The 16,125-nt window shown below is 41.4% G+C and overlaps 1 protein-coding gene across 1 annotated transcript in view; it reads right to left on the bottom strand.

Annotated features, from left to right (window-relative positions):
* LOC139924225 (chloride channel protein 1-like) overlaps positions 1–15,876 on the bottom strand; it is a 47,363-nt gene extending 31,487 nt beyond the window's left edge. The window contains exons 1-8 of the mRNA XM_078290192.1: positions 15,858–15,876; positions 14,821–14,993; positions 3,495–3,822; positions 2,727–2,858; positions 2,349–2,477; positions 1,483–1,616; positions 773–850; positions 511–589 (exon numbers count right to left, since the gene is read on the bottom strand). Coding sequence (XP_078146318.1) covers positions 511–589; positions 773–850; positions 1,483–1,616; positions 2,349–2,477; positions 2,727–2,858; positions 3,495–3,822; positions 14,821–14,993; positions 15,858–15,876 — 1,072 coding nt within the window. The remainder of the gene's footprint in view (positions 1–510; positions 590–772; positions 851–1,482; positions 1,617–2,348; positions 2,478–2,726; positions 2,859–3,494; positions 3,823–14,820; positions 14,994–15,857) is intronic.
* Positions 15,877–16,125: the final 249 nt, after the last annotated feature.

Genomic DNA, 16,125 nt, shown 5'->3' with positions numbered 1-16,125 from the left:
TTTTCAAACTATGTGACACTGCCTGACTTATCCTGATGTATTTAGACCCCACCCATCTGCTACACTAAACAAGGCAAAACAAACAACCTGAGACTCTGATAGAATTTCTGCCCTATAAAGGCAAATCGCAGTAACTATTTCTTTGAGTTATACAGGTCATAACTGTGGTTTAAATTTCAACAACAAAAAATATTCCCCTAAGTGCTACCAAACAATATACTATACTGTAGTTTGTAGCAGTACTACTAGTGCTATCACTCGCTGCTGTTTAGGAGAAAGTTTTGTATTTTGCTTTTAAATTTTGATTCTTCGCTTCCTGTGGGCACAGAAGATTTCCTGCCAGTGACCATACCCAACACCAGAATTCAACAAATCTACACTTTGTGATTTAGGCTGATAAGACAGGTGGAGTTTGACATAAAAATCTTGCAGTTTTGTAGTGAGATGGCTATTTGACGTTCATTACAGTGAGAAAAGTGAAGAATGTAGAGAGCAGAAAAGGTTGTTTACCTCCGAGAGGAGTCCCGAAGCAGCAGCCCACCCCTACAGCACAGCCCACTGTCAGGATGTCTGTATAACAGTATGGATTCTACTGACCCAGACAGAGATGGAGAGAGAGAACAACAACAACAACAGCATAAGCATAAGCATAAACTGTGTTGGTATTGGGCAGGAGAGAGATAGACAGGGTGGAGGAGAAGGAGAAAAGAACAGAACAAAATGCTATTTTAGTAATGAATGTACATCAGTCGTTTTCCTGGCATCTGCTCACCTGATAAACTCCTGAGAAGAAGGACATGAACCTGCTGAGAACAGCAGCACAGATACTGGCAATGTGCACAAACGGGCCCTGAGTGCACACACAGAAGAGCACAATGGGAAAATGTAATTACATTTTGTTGCTTTTTGTGATGAGCATGACAATTAATCATAATTCACTGGCAATCGTATTATTAATAATTTATGAATCAAATGCTGATATTCTGCCAATAATAAGTGAGTATATTCTCCACCTGAAATAACACCAGAGATGCTATAAACATGGCGAGGAAGGGCTGAGTGGGAAAAAAAACACACGAAAACACAAACTACGTGTTTTCAGATTGTTGGTGAACTTATTTTAGCTGTGTTGACAGACTGTAAAACTTTAAGAATTAGTAACTTTGCAATGCTAACAGGCATTAGGAGACTGGTAGCATCATTAATGGTAAACTATATATTTACCTCCGCCAAGGAGGTTATGTTTTCGGTGCCGTTTGTTTGTTTGTTTGTCTGTTTGTTTGTCTGTTAGCAGGATTACGGAAAAACTACTGGCCCGATTTTCATGAAACTTCGTGGAAGGGTGTAGCATGGGCCAAGGAAGAACCCATTAAATTTTGGAGCGGATCCGGATCCGACTCACGCACAAGCAATAATAGCACGAACCTTGGCGGAGGTCTGCGCTCTCTGAGTGCCCTTCTAGTTCTATCCTGCATCACCCACCTCCTTCCCTACTGGCATGCCGCTGCCCAGGCCAGCAGTCAGGCCGATCACTTTAGCAATAAATGCCTTGAGAGTCAAATATTCCTTCAACACCACGCCTCTCAGGATGGTCTTCAACTCTGGGATACCAGAACCTGAGACAGAGGGGGAGAGAGGTGGTTGAGAAGGGTGTGTGTGTGTGTGTGTGAGAAAGCAACAGAAAAACAAATGGCAAGATAAAATGTGCGCTATGTGATAGCCATTGTGTTAGTCCCTCCACTCTGCATGCATCCTACATTAGTACTGAAGTATTTTAAAGGTAATCTGTAATGGAGTATGCTTTGAAAGTAAGCACTGGCACCAGAGGCTAAGGCAGCAGCCACACTGATCTATCAGAAAACAGACTTACTGACGGATAGATTTCTGTCCGTTGGGCGAGGCAGAAGAACAGTAAGGAGAAAACATACCAATAAGGCTTTGCTCATAATGGAGTTACTTCATAGAGAAAAGAAGAGTCTATACAGTATAAATTAAATAAGAAACTGACCTGGAAAACCTAAAATCATCCCAATTTTCTACTCGGCTTTCTCCGTTTATCATTGTTTTGGTCGTACAATTCTCTCTGTGTCGTCGCTATTTTTTTCCAAAACAAATGTAGGAATGCCTCTACTTAGCTAAACAGATGGTGATGAATCCATGCATCCAGAAATCTGTCTGTCAAAACAGATGGAAATCTGACAGACAATGGACAGCTCTCATTGAAAATAAATTTAAATGAATGTAGACGGACAGACACAACGGATCAGTGTGGCCGCCGCCTGAGGGCCGATGAGCACAGAGCAGCGGTGGACGGAGACAGTGGGCGTGAGGAGGAAGGGGGTACAGACCGATGGCTTGTGGGGCGACCAAGTGACAGAAGAGGGAGGAGAACAAGATGAGCATCAGGGGATAGGAGACCCAGGCCAGGAACTGCAGAGGGATGTTCCCCCTCAACTCCCCATAGATCCACTTATAGGCTGGGGGGAGGGAGGGAGGGAGAGAGAGAGAGAGAGAGAGAGAGAGAGAGAGAGAGAGAGAGAGAGAGAGAGAGAGATGAAAGAGGGGAGGGGAGAGAGGAGGAAGAGGGGTGGAAGAAACAGGAGAGGGAAAGAGCAACAGAAGGATGAATTGGAAAGAGAGGAGATGGATGAAAAGATGAATGGATAGAGGAAAGATATGATATATTCTCTGGCCTGTGCATTGCATTGTGGGTTCTGTAGTCCTACCTTGCAGGCTCATGGCACTGGCGTAGTCCATCGTCCAGCTGACCAGCGCCATGGTGATGCCCAGCAGAACCAGGAAGATCCAGTCCTCTCCCAGCTTGGTCACCAGGAACCGCTGCACCCGGGCTATACAGTCTGACAAAACAAACGCACCTCAACTCACATTATATAGATGATACAGTATCTATCTATCTACTTACTTACCTACCTACCTACCTGATGGTAAATCATTTGCACCGTGCTCCATGCTAACACTTTAGCATACATTATGTTGAGTGATGGTAGGCGACTAGCATTATCTCAAAGGTGGCAAAATGAGAACTTGTAGTAAATCTAAATCTAAATGGTAAGTAATCTTTAACGATATGCGGCCAAGTATCTCAGTTTTGTGTAGATTGGTAAAATTTACACAATATAATACAAAAAATACTGTTTTGAACAACCAAGCTATATCAGCTTTATTAATCAGCTATATTGAGTTGATATTTAATTTTTAAAATGTATAAATCTACAGGCCATGTAATAAAAACAACTAATAACATTCTATTACTAAAAGGTTAGTCTTCTTACGATGGATAATACTAGTGGCCTAGTATCACTCAAAGACAACAATCAATTTAGCTTGAATTTCTTTTCAATTATTTGTTTCTGTTCTAAACTCCACAGGCTTCTATGAATCCAATTCAATTCAACTCACTTCTTCAATTCAGTTCTTTCCTTTTAAACTCATCTACGAATGTTTTTCCATCCTCCCTCCTCCTGGTCGCTCACCTCTGCACTTGGTGTAGGAGCGTTTTTTCTTTATAGAAGACGTGTGGCTGGCTTCAGCCGCCTCCTCCTCAGCGGCCTCCGCCTCCTCGTCGGACTGACGCCTGCTCCTCCGCCTGCTGTGGTGATCTCCGTGGTGATCTCTGTGGTGATCTGCGTGGTGATCTCCGTGGTGTCCATGGTGATCGTGCCCGTGGTGGCTGTGTCCCTGGCGGTCCCTCCCGTGGCCGTGGTGATGGCTGCCATGTTTCTTGATCTGTCTCTCCGTCAGCAGGCGGGTGGCCTCCCGTCTGACGGAGCCTCCCTGGTTCTCTTGGTACTCCCCATAGAGCTGTCAATCAATCAGTCAGTCAGTCAATCAATCAGTCAGTTAATCAGTGAGTCAGTCAATCAATCTGTCAGTCAATCAGTGAGTCAGTCGATCAATGTCAGTCAATCAAGAGGCCACGGTGCAGAGAATATATACATATCATATACTCTATCACGCACTATTCATTCATGAAACACAAACATACAGTATATTGTTAGTTCCTGAGCGAGGCAGAGTTGGAGTGTGGTAGTACTCTTCTGCTGGCAGCCTGGCAGAGACGGGTCCGTTTTAAAAATAGACGGGACCACGTGCCGACCCAAACAGCTCTAATGGAAGCGGAAACATGGGCTCTGCGTCTAGATTTATCACCTCTGGACAGACTCCATGACAATTGCCAGGGACATCAGGGGAAGAGATTAATTCTCATATCTCTGTCTGCTCCTCTATTCGATTTCAAAGCCCTCTCAGTAGAATATGCTCTCTGCCTTTCTTTCATTTTCTCTTTTTCCCCTAACTCAAACATCTGAGACATCATGTGACATATGCTCTATTTCTCTCTTTCTCTTAGCACAAATTTCCTGAATTGCTGAACAAAATGTTTAATTCAAGTGTTGAAAATTATTTTATTCATGGCAAGCAACTGAGTCGATACTTGTTTGACTTCTACCGTACTGCCTGGTGTACAGGTGCACACTGGATATCCCATATTCAGTTAATTCATAAACTGCGGCCCTAAACTACCTAAACTGCATACCATAATTCTCCTAAGCACTGCACATTGCAAAAAGCGTTACACACCAACGAATGAACAAACAAATGCACGAATACTGACAACACCCCTCTTTGAGGTTTGAGGTAAATGTCAGTCCTGCTACTCTACTGTCAACTGATATAACACAATAGTAATTCAACCTATACTCAGTTCATAAAGGCTTTTACATTTGATGAGTTTTACATTTCCAGTAGCAGCAACAGGAATAAGTCTATTTGTAATCAACAGAAGAAGAAGAACTGGGTAGTTAGCATGAGCAGCGATAGCCACCATGGCTGAACAGACAAACAAAAAAGAAACTCAAACTGCAACAACAGAAAATCCAAGCTCCGCCCACACTGTTTGATTGACAGGTGATCTCTGGGAAGTGCAGTGCAGAAACATAATACCAAGTCTCACATGACGCCCAATGATACACACACGTGCACACAAGCCGGTAATGTCCAAGTTTAGCCGTAAAGCGCGGGGAAGCCCACCCAACATCAGTGCAAGTGGTTTCACGCTGGGAGATGACAGACCACAGGTGCAGTGATTTGTGGGTAAATATTCCCACTCTGCTGACGATAAATCACGATTGACAAATATGTCAATGGGAGAAGTGCATTATGTGCCAACTCTAAAAGGAGGATGAAATATTTCTGATTCCCACTTGGAACTTGCTGATCCCAAGTAGACTGTCCCCTCTTCACATACAATGCCCTTATATTCCTCTCTTTTTGTTTTTTTCATCTAGGGAAGAGTTTTGCAGAGCATGCTCTTTTCGGGGAACACCCTGCATCATATTCATTCATACAGTTACACATTCACACCCAGTACAACCACAGTCTTCTGCTGTTGGCCACTGAACAGCCTTTACTGGTGCAGTTGGGAATAATGCCCAGCAAAATATTTTATGAAAGTGTCATGTTAAACTCTGGGGTGTCGTTTTATTCCTCAAAAGTTGCTACAGTGAAAAAATAGCTACAGAAAGAGAAACAAATGTAACAATTAACAACAAGTTCTTGGACATAATTCTCTGCAAAATCCATGACTGACTCAAAGGTCATGACTAGCTTAGATTAACACATTTTATACCCATAAATGATATTAAATAACACATAGGCCAGTTCTGTGCCAACAATACATTTGTCATTGTAGGAGACGTAATTTATCTCACTTTCACTGCTCAGTATTGCAATTATTTTGAAAATAATATCTTTATAGATATTATTTTATATTATATATATATATATATGTTACTATTTTATTGATATTTTACAATATTGGCATCCTGACCCCATTTTCCATTTTTTTATTTTCTGAGGAAAGAAAGTGATTGTATAACAATATAACAGAGTGTGTAACAACAATCAGAAAATTAGAAAAACAATCTAAAATCCCAATTTTCTATTCATCTGAGAGCCAAAAAGTTTATATTTAGTATATTGTAACCAATTTTCTGATTTTCCAAATGAGAATTATAGTGTTTATAATGTGAATATTGAACTGATAAGCATGACACAGATTTTTATAGAAGATCCCACACTTGGTTCTCTTTAGATATTGATGTAGGCCTATTAACACGTGATATGTTAACACTAACTATTGTCTACTATCCCAGCACTGTACCACAAATATCTGTGCAGGGCTGATATATATTCTTGGTACATCAACAACAGACAATAGCACTCCAGGAATACAAGCGACAAGGTGGTAAGTTGTGTCTGGTGCTGATGCTCTGGACCTCTGTGCCGTAACCTTTCAACAGCTCCTGATTTAGCAGGTTCACGGACGGACAGATTGATGGATGGATGGATTTAGACACACACACACACACACACACACACACACACACACACACACACACACCACATATACATACAGTTCTGAGGATGCTGGGTGAGCAGGGATACCAGTCAATACACAGTGAAATGTGAGGAGCATAATACACAATGTGCTGTAATTGAATGCCAGGGGGGAAACTGCCACACACACACACACACACACACACACACACACACACACACACACACACACACACACACACACACAACCACAGACTCAAACAATAACTAACAATGAAAGCCACAGATGAGGCAGGTGGTACTGATGTTGTTGTTTCTGTAAAAAATGTTGCACTAAAGTGGTTGTTTACCTGCTCTCAATCCAATCCAATCCATCATGGTCACATGACCACTGTCTCAGGACACTCAAACACTTTACAACAGTATGACGTGTTATGTCAGATTAAGTCACTTTGCATTACGTCATTTTGAACTACAGTATTACATTCTTCTGCTTTTTTATTTCTTTCCTACTAACTTGTGTTTTTCTATTTGAACTGATTCTTATTTTATTTTAATTCTTTATCTTTGTGAATATACTGTATGTTATTGTTCTTTTTATACTGAGAGGACCCAGCATACAAGCATTTCATTGCACTGTTTACCCTGTGTATGCTGTGTACATGACAAAGAAAGAGACTTGAACTCTACAACAGCATACTGAAGTAAAATATGAAATCCCAAAGCACACCTCAGTGTTTTATCTTACTGTGCAAGGGAGACTTGGGGCCATTTTGTAAAGCGCTTTTCTAAAACAAAGCTTACAAAGTATTTCATGATAACAGCAAACAAAAGACAGAAACAGGGTTACAGAAGAAAAGGACAGCAGCAAAAACAAAGACATAGTGGGATGGGATACGAACCCTGGTTATGGTAAGGGATGGAGAAAAAGGTTATACCATCAAAAACAATGTTGGAACAGTGGTGGAAAGAGAAAGTGCCTGTCTGACGCCAAGTTCCTGAGAATACTGTGGAGACCTATGTTGAATCTTCCCACGACCCAGGATGCTGAAAAACACAGGTGTGAAAAATGGGACTGGTCCGACACTGGAAACTACTGGTCTCAGGAGAACCGGAGGAACCGAGTTCTAGTTTCAGAGGAGGTCAGGAGGGCTGTCACCATGCACTCTAAGAGGGAAGGATTTTCTCATCGTAAATCACTCCTGACCCATCATGAAAGCTCACGTCTGCAAGGGCATCACACACACAACCGTCCACACAAAGGCGCAGGAAAGGGGAGACTCATCTTACCATAAGGTAATGCCAGATAGACACGGGATACACTGTCAACAACACAGCCTGAGGAACCGCAGAGTCCCACTTCTTCAGACTCAAGTAACTGATGTCTCAAAAATGATCTTCATTCACAATCTCAACAGCCCCTTTACATTTCGCCTACAGACTAAGAAAGGTTAAAGGCCTACTATAGTGGAGGATTTTAGAGCAGCTCCCCCTCCTGGTATTTTTCATATGATGCAACTGGCTCAGAGTTCAGTATATTACACAGAATATCCCCTACTGTCTTTCTTTCCCTCCTTCTCCCCCCTTCCTCTACCTTTCTCTGCTTACTCTTCGCTCTTGCTTTCAACAGAGGCTTTGCAGCTGTGTCACAAATAACAACCATCACTAACAACCATCGCTGGCTCCATCATGGAGGTTTATTGGAGAACCGGCTGCGCACAAATAGGCCTAATGGCTAAATATAATAACCTGGCAAGAAAAAGAGAGATACCTGAAAAAGCTTGTTGTGGTGTGGCTGTAGGTCCATTCAGTAACGTTATAAGTAAAAGTGAATGGTTTGATAAGGTAGATTTGTTTCCAAATTTAGATAACTGTGGCAGAGGAAACTGTTTTTAGCCGTGTCTCTTCTCTAAAAGACACATTAATATTCCCAATATGAGCCTTATCCCAGCTAAGGTCTCAGTCGGGATACGGCCTTACTATGGAACAACCAGTAACCAGTTTTACATAGGGATAGTCTAACGTTCTAGTTTTCCCACTGTGGTTTTGATACTCATGACTCATGACATGGAAATGCATGTGACTCCATGGAAACCAAACCAAAACCAAACCCAACACTAATGTGATCTGGTGTTTACATGCCAGAATATACTGGTTAATATCGGCAAATCCCAGCTAGCATATTTGGGTTCTTCATATTCGAGGTAGGGGCTTACTGTATCCTGGTTATTGTAAACGGGATATGTCTTTTACTTGTACCAACTAATAAATAGAATATCTGAATATCCTAAATATAAACTAATTATTAATATGCATGTAAGCACACTCACTGAGTTGTAGCTTGAGAAGAGTCAGCTCAATTAACCTGAACAAACAGCTAGTTTTTGGCTATGTTAGCTAGCTAACTAGCCAGCAGGCTAAATTAGCAAAGCAACCAATGTTAATGGTAACATTTGACTAAAAGCCACTTCTAACACAAACACTAGCTTCTACTAGGTATGTTAGCTAGTGTGTAATTCAGATTTGGATACAGCAACCAATGTCACACAAACACAAAATTGATCAGATTTAGTCAGTTATGAAATGATAAGTTCCCAGTTAAAAACAGCACAGAAATTAACCATGTTTATTGAATTCTATTGAGATGGCCAAGTTGTAGTTTTACAAACTCAATCATCTGTTCACAGCTATTGTCACCCAAGAGCTGAGGACCTCCAATATGGCCGCCAGAAGGTGTGTCACATCACCTGAAAGTCCTCTACTACTCTCCTTTACTCCCACCTCCTCCCTCGCCACCCTTCCTCCCTCCTCTGCCCCCTTCCATCCTCACGCCCTGCTCTCCTTCCTTCCTCACCCCCTCTCTCTCTCCCTCTCTCTCTGCTGGTGAAACTCTACTCTAAGTTAAATTTAGAACCAGTGTGATCCAATGTTCCCCGTTACACACCTCTCTCCCTCTCTCTTACCCATCGGATGTATCTCTCAATCTCTCACCATGTTCCTCCTCCTCTCCTATGTCTCAGCTGTCTTCTTGTCTCTCAAGGACTTGAGGACAGGAAGACTGAACTGACAAAACTAGTCAAAACACCTGAGAGAGACCCAATATTATAGCTGAGTTTATGTGCTGATACAATATAGTTTAATTAAAATTTAGCTAATATACAGTGTAGATATACACTATACAAAGTGCGGGGTCAGGCACAGAGTTGCAGTAGTAGTAGTAATAGTAATAGCAGTGGTAGTAGTAGTAGTAGTAGAAGTCGTAGCAGTGACAGCAGAAGTGTCATAAATAATATTATATTTCCTGTATAATATTATGAAGTTTGTTCAACAAACTCTTACCCACTCTAACCCTAACCAAATACAACCAGATATACCTTTTACATTATAGGCATTTAGCTGACACTCAACAGTAAAATAAGCTAATAGTATAGAATACAGCTGATAATATAGCTAGTCATGCATAATAATAATAATAATAATGATATATAGGAGCACTCAAAAAGAAGGTAGCATATCGTACAAATAAAGCAATGATGACTAGGGATGCACCGATATCAGCAGACTATTGGTATCAGCTGATATCAGCTTTAAAATCAATATCAGTATCGGTCTGATATTATTTTTACTGCCGTTATTTTGGCTGATTATGGAATTGGCAATTTGTCCTTTTTTTTTGGTCACTTAATACAACTGCCAAATTAGCAACAGAATAAAACCATGTACACTGCAAGTTTGGGAAGGTTATTAAATTGGAAGGATTGTAACACAAAAGCAGATTGACGGGCTGCTCTGCTACAGAATAACCTAATCCTGTTTTGCCGTAACTTTTAGTCTCACAAGATACTTCACCTGTTGAATAAAAAAGAGCAGGGGCAGAGACAAACAGCAAATAATACTGTCACTGTCATGTGAAAACCTTGTAACTCCAGTTTTGATGACCTAAACTGAAGGATCACATGCTCCTCTATGAGTTGAGAAACTTCGATGTCCCCTGGGAAACGTTTATCAAACCCAATTAGCCTAGATAAACTCAGGAATGCATGGTGGTCAAGTGGAAAAACAAGACTGTTTTTCTTAGTTCCTGAAAAGTTGACATTTTGAGGTTTTTGCCTGACAAAAGTGAAATGTCAGCAGTATACCTTCTGTTGTAGTCCCACATTTTACTGCATGCTTGCTGCACTACTGCAGGCACTGTTGCTCCGCCTCTCAGAGGAATTGTTCAGAAAAAAAATATTTGTGTTCCCTTCACAGCCGCAGGAAGGTGCAAACAATGGCCTGGAAAGTAATGCAATATTCTTATTTAGCTCTATCTACATTTGACAGGATCAGCGATTGCAATACTAGTGGACAAAAGATGCAGGACAGATGCATAGGGAACCTTTATGTATATTTATATGTTTACAGTGCAAAAATAAAATGTATATGCATGCATGGAATCACAAATGGATGGGTTATAATTAGAATGTACAATAATAAACACTCTTTGTGACAAACATAAATAACCCAAAACACATACCCAGTGTGTGAAATAAACACCAGACGCATTATTTTACATTTTAGCCATTTTAGCCGACGCTCTTATAGAGAGCGACTTACAGTGAGTGAGCAGGTAGGTTTAGTGTCTTGCTCATGGACACTTCGGCAGAACACATGGATGTTATGGGGACTGGACCTGTGACATTTCAATTACAGTGAGTCCCCCTGACCACTATAACACCCTGCCCATTCAGTGTTTTTATTCTATGTCAATGATTATCAACTAGCACCTGCAAATAAAGAATTCCAAAACACTATATATCCATTGGGAAAAAAATCATTGCAAGTTCATAATTCCATATCTCTACACTATTATCCTTTAGAAAACTATACCATAATTTGATTTAATTTTAAACTATCAACCATTTAAGAGTAGGTGCTGTGAGTCACACCACATCCTACCAGGCTTTTCTTGTGTGACACATACTGACTGGCATACATTCAGTACCAAGTTAGAATGGATCGTCCAAGCTGGAATCCAACTCTCTTAAATTCATTCATGATTGACTCATTGATCACATGCTCTGCCTAGCAGGCTAGGGAGAAGCACTGGAGTCACTGCAATCAATTACAAACACACACACACACACACACACACACACACACACACTCTCACACACACACACACACACACACACACACACACACACACAGACTCAGAGATACACATATGCTGGGTGGAATGAAATGTTAGACCCATGACAGCAGTGTTAGTTAGGGCATATAGTTTAAGGCTGTTAGGATCATGATAGCTAAGAATTGATAACAGACATAATTAATATACTGTAAATACAACAATCACCTTTAAAGCGGAGTGTTTCTGACCACCAAGAGCATTTTCAATAACTGGACATATTACTCAGCGTTCATTCCGAAGCAATACCATAATTCGTTTTGTTTTTTCAATTAAAACATAATTAGGCTATTTGTTATAATTAGTTATTATGAAGTTAATATTTCTGGCTGGCTTTGCAGCTGGCCTGTCTTACCAGCTGCACTTACTTTTTATGTGATTCTGATTATATTTCTGCTTATGCTTATGCATGTTGTTTGTCTGCAACCTTTATGTTTACTTTCTTGGCCAGGTTATGTATGTAAAATAAACAAAAGAATCAGATGGTGGCCTTGTTGCTACAGCAGCTTTTCTGATAATCTGAGCCAATATTTTATCACCGTATCAAGATCGCAGATAACATAATGTACACAATGTACACAATGTATGTATGTAGTGAAGTGATTTTTCATGCGCTGACAAGAAAAAAACTATAGATATGAAACAGAAATTTTTTCTTGTCTTAGAATAAAATATTACATTTTGAATTTCCTGGATTTCCTTATAAAAATAATTGATACTGTATCATAAAATGTATATTCTTTAAAGGATCACCGGTAACTTTTACCAACACATTTACCAACAAATTGAACAGATATTTAATGACGACCATGTGATATTGATTTTTTCCCCAAATGGGATATATATGATATGATATTTTGGGGATGAGCTCTTGATTTGTGGGGCCTGTGATGTCCACATGCCTCCACACAGAGCCGTCATGAGCCGTCATTTGAAGTCAAACCTAATGCATATGAAGGTCTTCTAAAATAGAGGAGGGTTTAACTACATACATTCCCTACATGACTGTCAACTCCCAGGCCACGTGTCCCGGGCTTTGTACTAGAGGGTAGAGAGAGTGTGTGTGTATATGTGTGTGTGGGGTGGGGGTGGGGGTTATTGCGGTTTTGATGTGTTTTTATTGTGTTTTCATTGTATTTTTTACTGTGTGTTTGTAGTGTAAACCCTGTCTGCAAGTCAAGTTTCCTTAATGGGACAATAAAGTTTGAGTAGATTAAACTATTACACACACACACACACACACACACACACACACACAGACGTGCCCATATGTGAACACATGCACAAACACAGGGAGGGAAAATGCACACACACACACACACACACACACACACACACACACACACACACAGACAGACATACACGCAGTGCACACAAAAGGAGAATGGAAACAAGCTCCCATTCAAAAAAAGTGACAGTCCTGTTTATAGCGCTGCTCCCCAGGGTGACAGTGTAAACATAGGGGTTACCACAGCCCGCATGGCCTTCAGACACACACACACACACACACACACACACACACAGAGAGAGACTAGACCGGCAACTTTGCACTGGCAGAGCGTATGGCTGAACTACACATGTGTAGGGTTTCAACTGTTAAACTCTATAGGTCACAGTGATCGACAGCCCTCACATACCAGCCAATCAACACCGTGGACGTTCAGGAGCTGGTCGGATTAGTCTTCTAGGATTCCGGAGCGGGACACTCCAGGATTCTAGAATGTTTCTCGGCTGTTTCCAAGGTTCCGAGATGGAACTTTGAAGTATACAAGAATGGAACAGTAAGTATTTAGAGCTTCATGAACACAACTGGGGCACCAATGCACAAAAACACTCAAAATGCAACATTCATGATTGCAATTTCAAAATCGCAAATTGGTCCCAAATCTTTTGTCACAGGAAAGTGTTTCAGAATCTGTACAGAATCCCTGGCCAACAAATCAAGTCGCATGGTAAAGAAAACCTAAACTGAGCAAATTCTAAGCATTGGTATAGTAACCACACCCAGCCCCCACCCACAAACACACAATTCTTTAACTGTTTTTGGCACTGAAAAATAAATGACGTTGAAAAATGTGCCTCCACATGTTACTTTTGCATTTACATTTACATTGTTCTAGGCACTTAGCTGATGCTCTTATCTGACACGCAGAAGGTTAACTTCCTGGATTGCAGCAATTTCAAGAAATCATCACAACATTCAGCAAAAAACCTGCACTGTGTCTTTTTAAATAATATTAATACTGTCCATCCCTAAAGTAAATCTTTATGGGGTTCTCTGAACATGCAGTGATCTTTAGTGGAACATCCCATAGGGTTCCTCCTCCAGATGTTCCCTTCACACCGCCTTGTCTCCTACATACATGGAACCACATGACGGGCAGAGATTAACACCGCTGCAGATACACGATCGGGTTTCCCCTCTTTGGCACACACATGCACGAATGCTGCCACCCCCCCCCCCCCCCCACACACACACACACACACACACACACAGGCGTGCACACACAAACACACATGCACAAACAAAAACACACTCATGTAAATGTGTTTTGGCAGGGACACACACGCATACATGTAAACACACACAGGCAAAAACACACAAGCAGACACACATGAACACACACAGAATTTCATGCGCGTAAACATGGAGACACATGAACAATCGTATACACACACACACGAAAACACACATGCAAACACGCACCACATATCCCACAAGTCACTCCTCCATGCGTGAAGACCAACCAGGGGTTAAGAAACGAGGCGTAGAAAGGTTAGCAAACAGGTGGCCAGCACAGAGTGGACAGCAAGAAAGTGTGAGAGTGTGTGTGTGTGTGTGTGTGTTCATGCTAAGATCGGGGGTGAAGGAGGTGCGCGGTCCCTTGGCACCTGTTGCGTGACCCTGTTGTCACACATCAGCTAATTGGTCTTTCCTATGTCCAGAACACGCACACGCACGCACACACACACACACACACACACACACACACACACACACACACACACACACACACACACGTCAGACAGGCTCCATCCATGCACAGCACAGCATGAAGCTTGCACCGATAACACAGGTGCGTCATGCAAGACCAGATTGTGCAAGACTGATTCAAGGAGACAAACTGAAGACACACAACACAGAGAGAGAAGAAGCTGACCAACAGAAACCAGAGGAGAGAGAGAGAGAGAGAGAGAGAGAGAGAAAGAGAGAGAGACTGATGGAGAGACAGATGGAGAGAGAGAAAGAGAGAGAGAGAGAGAAAGAAGCAGAGAAAGAGAGGGACACTGACCAGGGTTTGCTTGTATCTCAGAGCCTTCCTTTCCGACGCATCTGCGGCCATTGACTCACTGTCACTGACCCAAAAATAAACCCACCCGCTCACTGTCTGTCTCAGCATTACCAGGCCCGCGCTGGACACCGAGCCAGGACACACACACACACACACACACACACACTCACTCACTCACACACTTAAACACATACGGATACACACATGCACGCACACTCACACAAACACATACGCTCAATTTCTCTGTCTCGCGCTCCCTCTCACTCTCTCTCTCTCACACACACACACACACACACACACACATTCTGACATGGTGTAAACCAGCTCCAGCTGGGGTTGCCCACCTCCCCCCACCTCCCCCTCCTCCCTCCCGCACCAGTCCAACTGCCCACCCCTGGTGAAGTTAAGTCAGCAGTGAATGTGAATGAAGAGATGACGGGATTCATTCATTCAACTTACCGATTCATCAAAAAAAAAAAAAATCTAAATCGCAATATGAACTTCTGCAATTTCCAAATGGCAGAGGCTGCAATTAATTGCTTAAGAGAGAGAGAGTTGTGTTTTAGAGCTGAAGGTAATCTTTGGTCCATGAATCAAGTACAATATTGGTGAAAACATTTCAACATACTGAAATTCAGTAAATCCTTTTAACAAAACCACTTTTCTTTAAACAATTTTAAATTTATGGTTTATAGGTTTAAATCGCAATTGCAATATTCTGTCAAATAATCGCAATTAGATTTAAAGAAAAACCATTTAAAGAAAGTCAGATATTTTATGTCTGCAAAAATGTTACTATTTTGCAGTAAAAGTCTTCAAGATAGCGAATAACTTAAAAAATAAAACTCAATAGTTGGTCAGACTTTCTTGCCAGCAATTACTTAGTCAGAGTTTGTGTCACATTTTTCAAAGGGCAGCTACCGTAGCTTCGAAGAAAATGTTTCATTTGTACATTAAATCCCCTTTCCCTCTCTTATGTGTGTGTATCCAAGTGAGGTTCCCTTGTCTCACTCTTTTCCTTTTCAAGTCACGTTTACTTGCGTAGCCTTTAATCATAGTTACAGTCTCTAAGGGCTTCACAAACTTAATGGAAACAACACCCGTCCAACCTTACACCTTCAATGAGAACAAGGACAAACTCACAAAAACCTCGACTGTTCTCTGTTAAGCTTTCTCTGTTTTCTTTTTCTTCTCTCTTGATTTTCCTGTGGAACTTGCTCTCAGTTCCATTTTTTCAATTCAAACAGACTTTATTGGCAGGATAAAAAATATGAGTTGCTGCCAAAGCATGTTGCAAGGAATATG

This window comes from Centroberyx gerrardi, chromosome 19, assembly GCF_048128805.1.
Source record: "Centroberyx gerrardi isolate f3 chromosome 19, fCenGer3.hap1.cur.20231027, whole genome shotgun sequence".
NCBI lineage: Eukaryota > Metazoa > Chordata > Actinopteri > Beryciformes > Berycidae > Centroberyx > Centroberyx gerrardi.
This window is presented reverse-complemented; position numbering and strand designations above follow the sequence as displayed.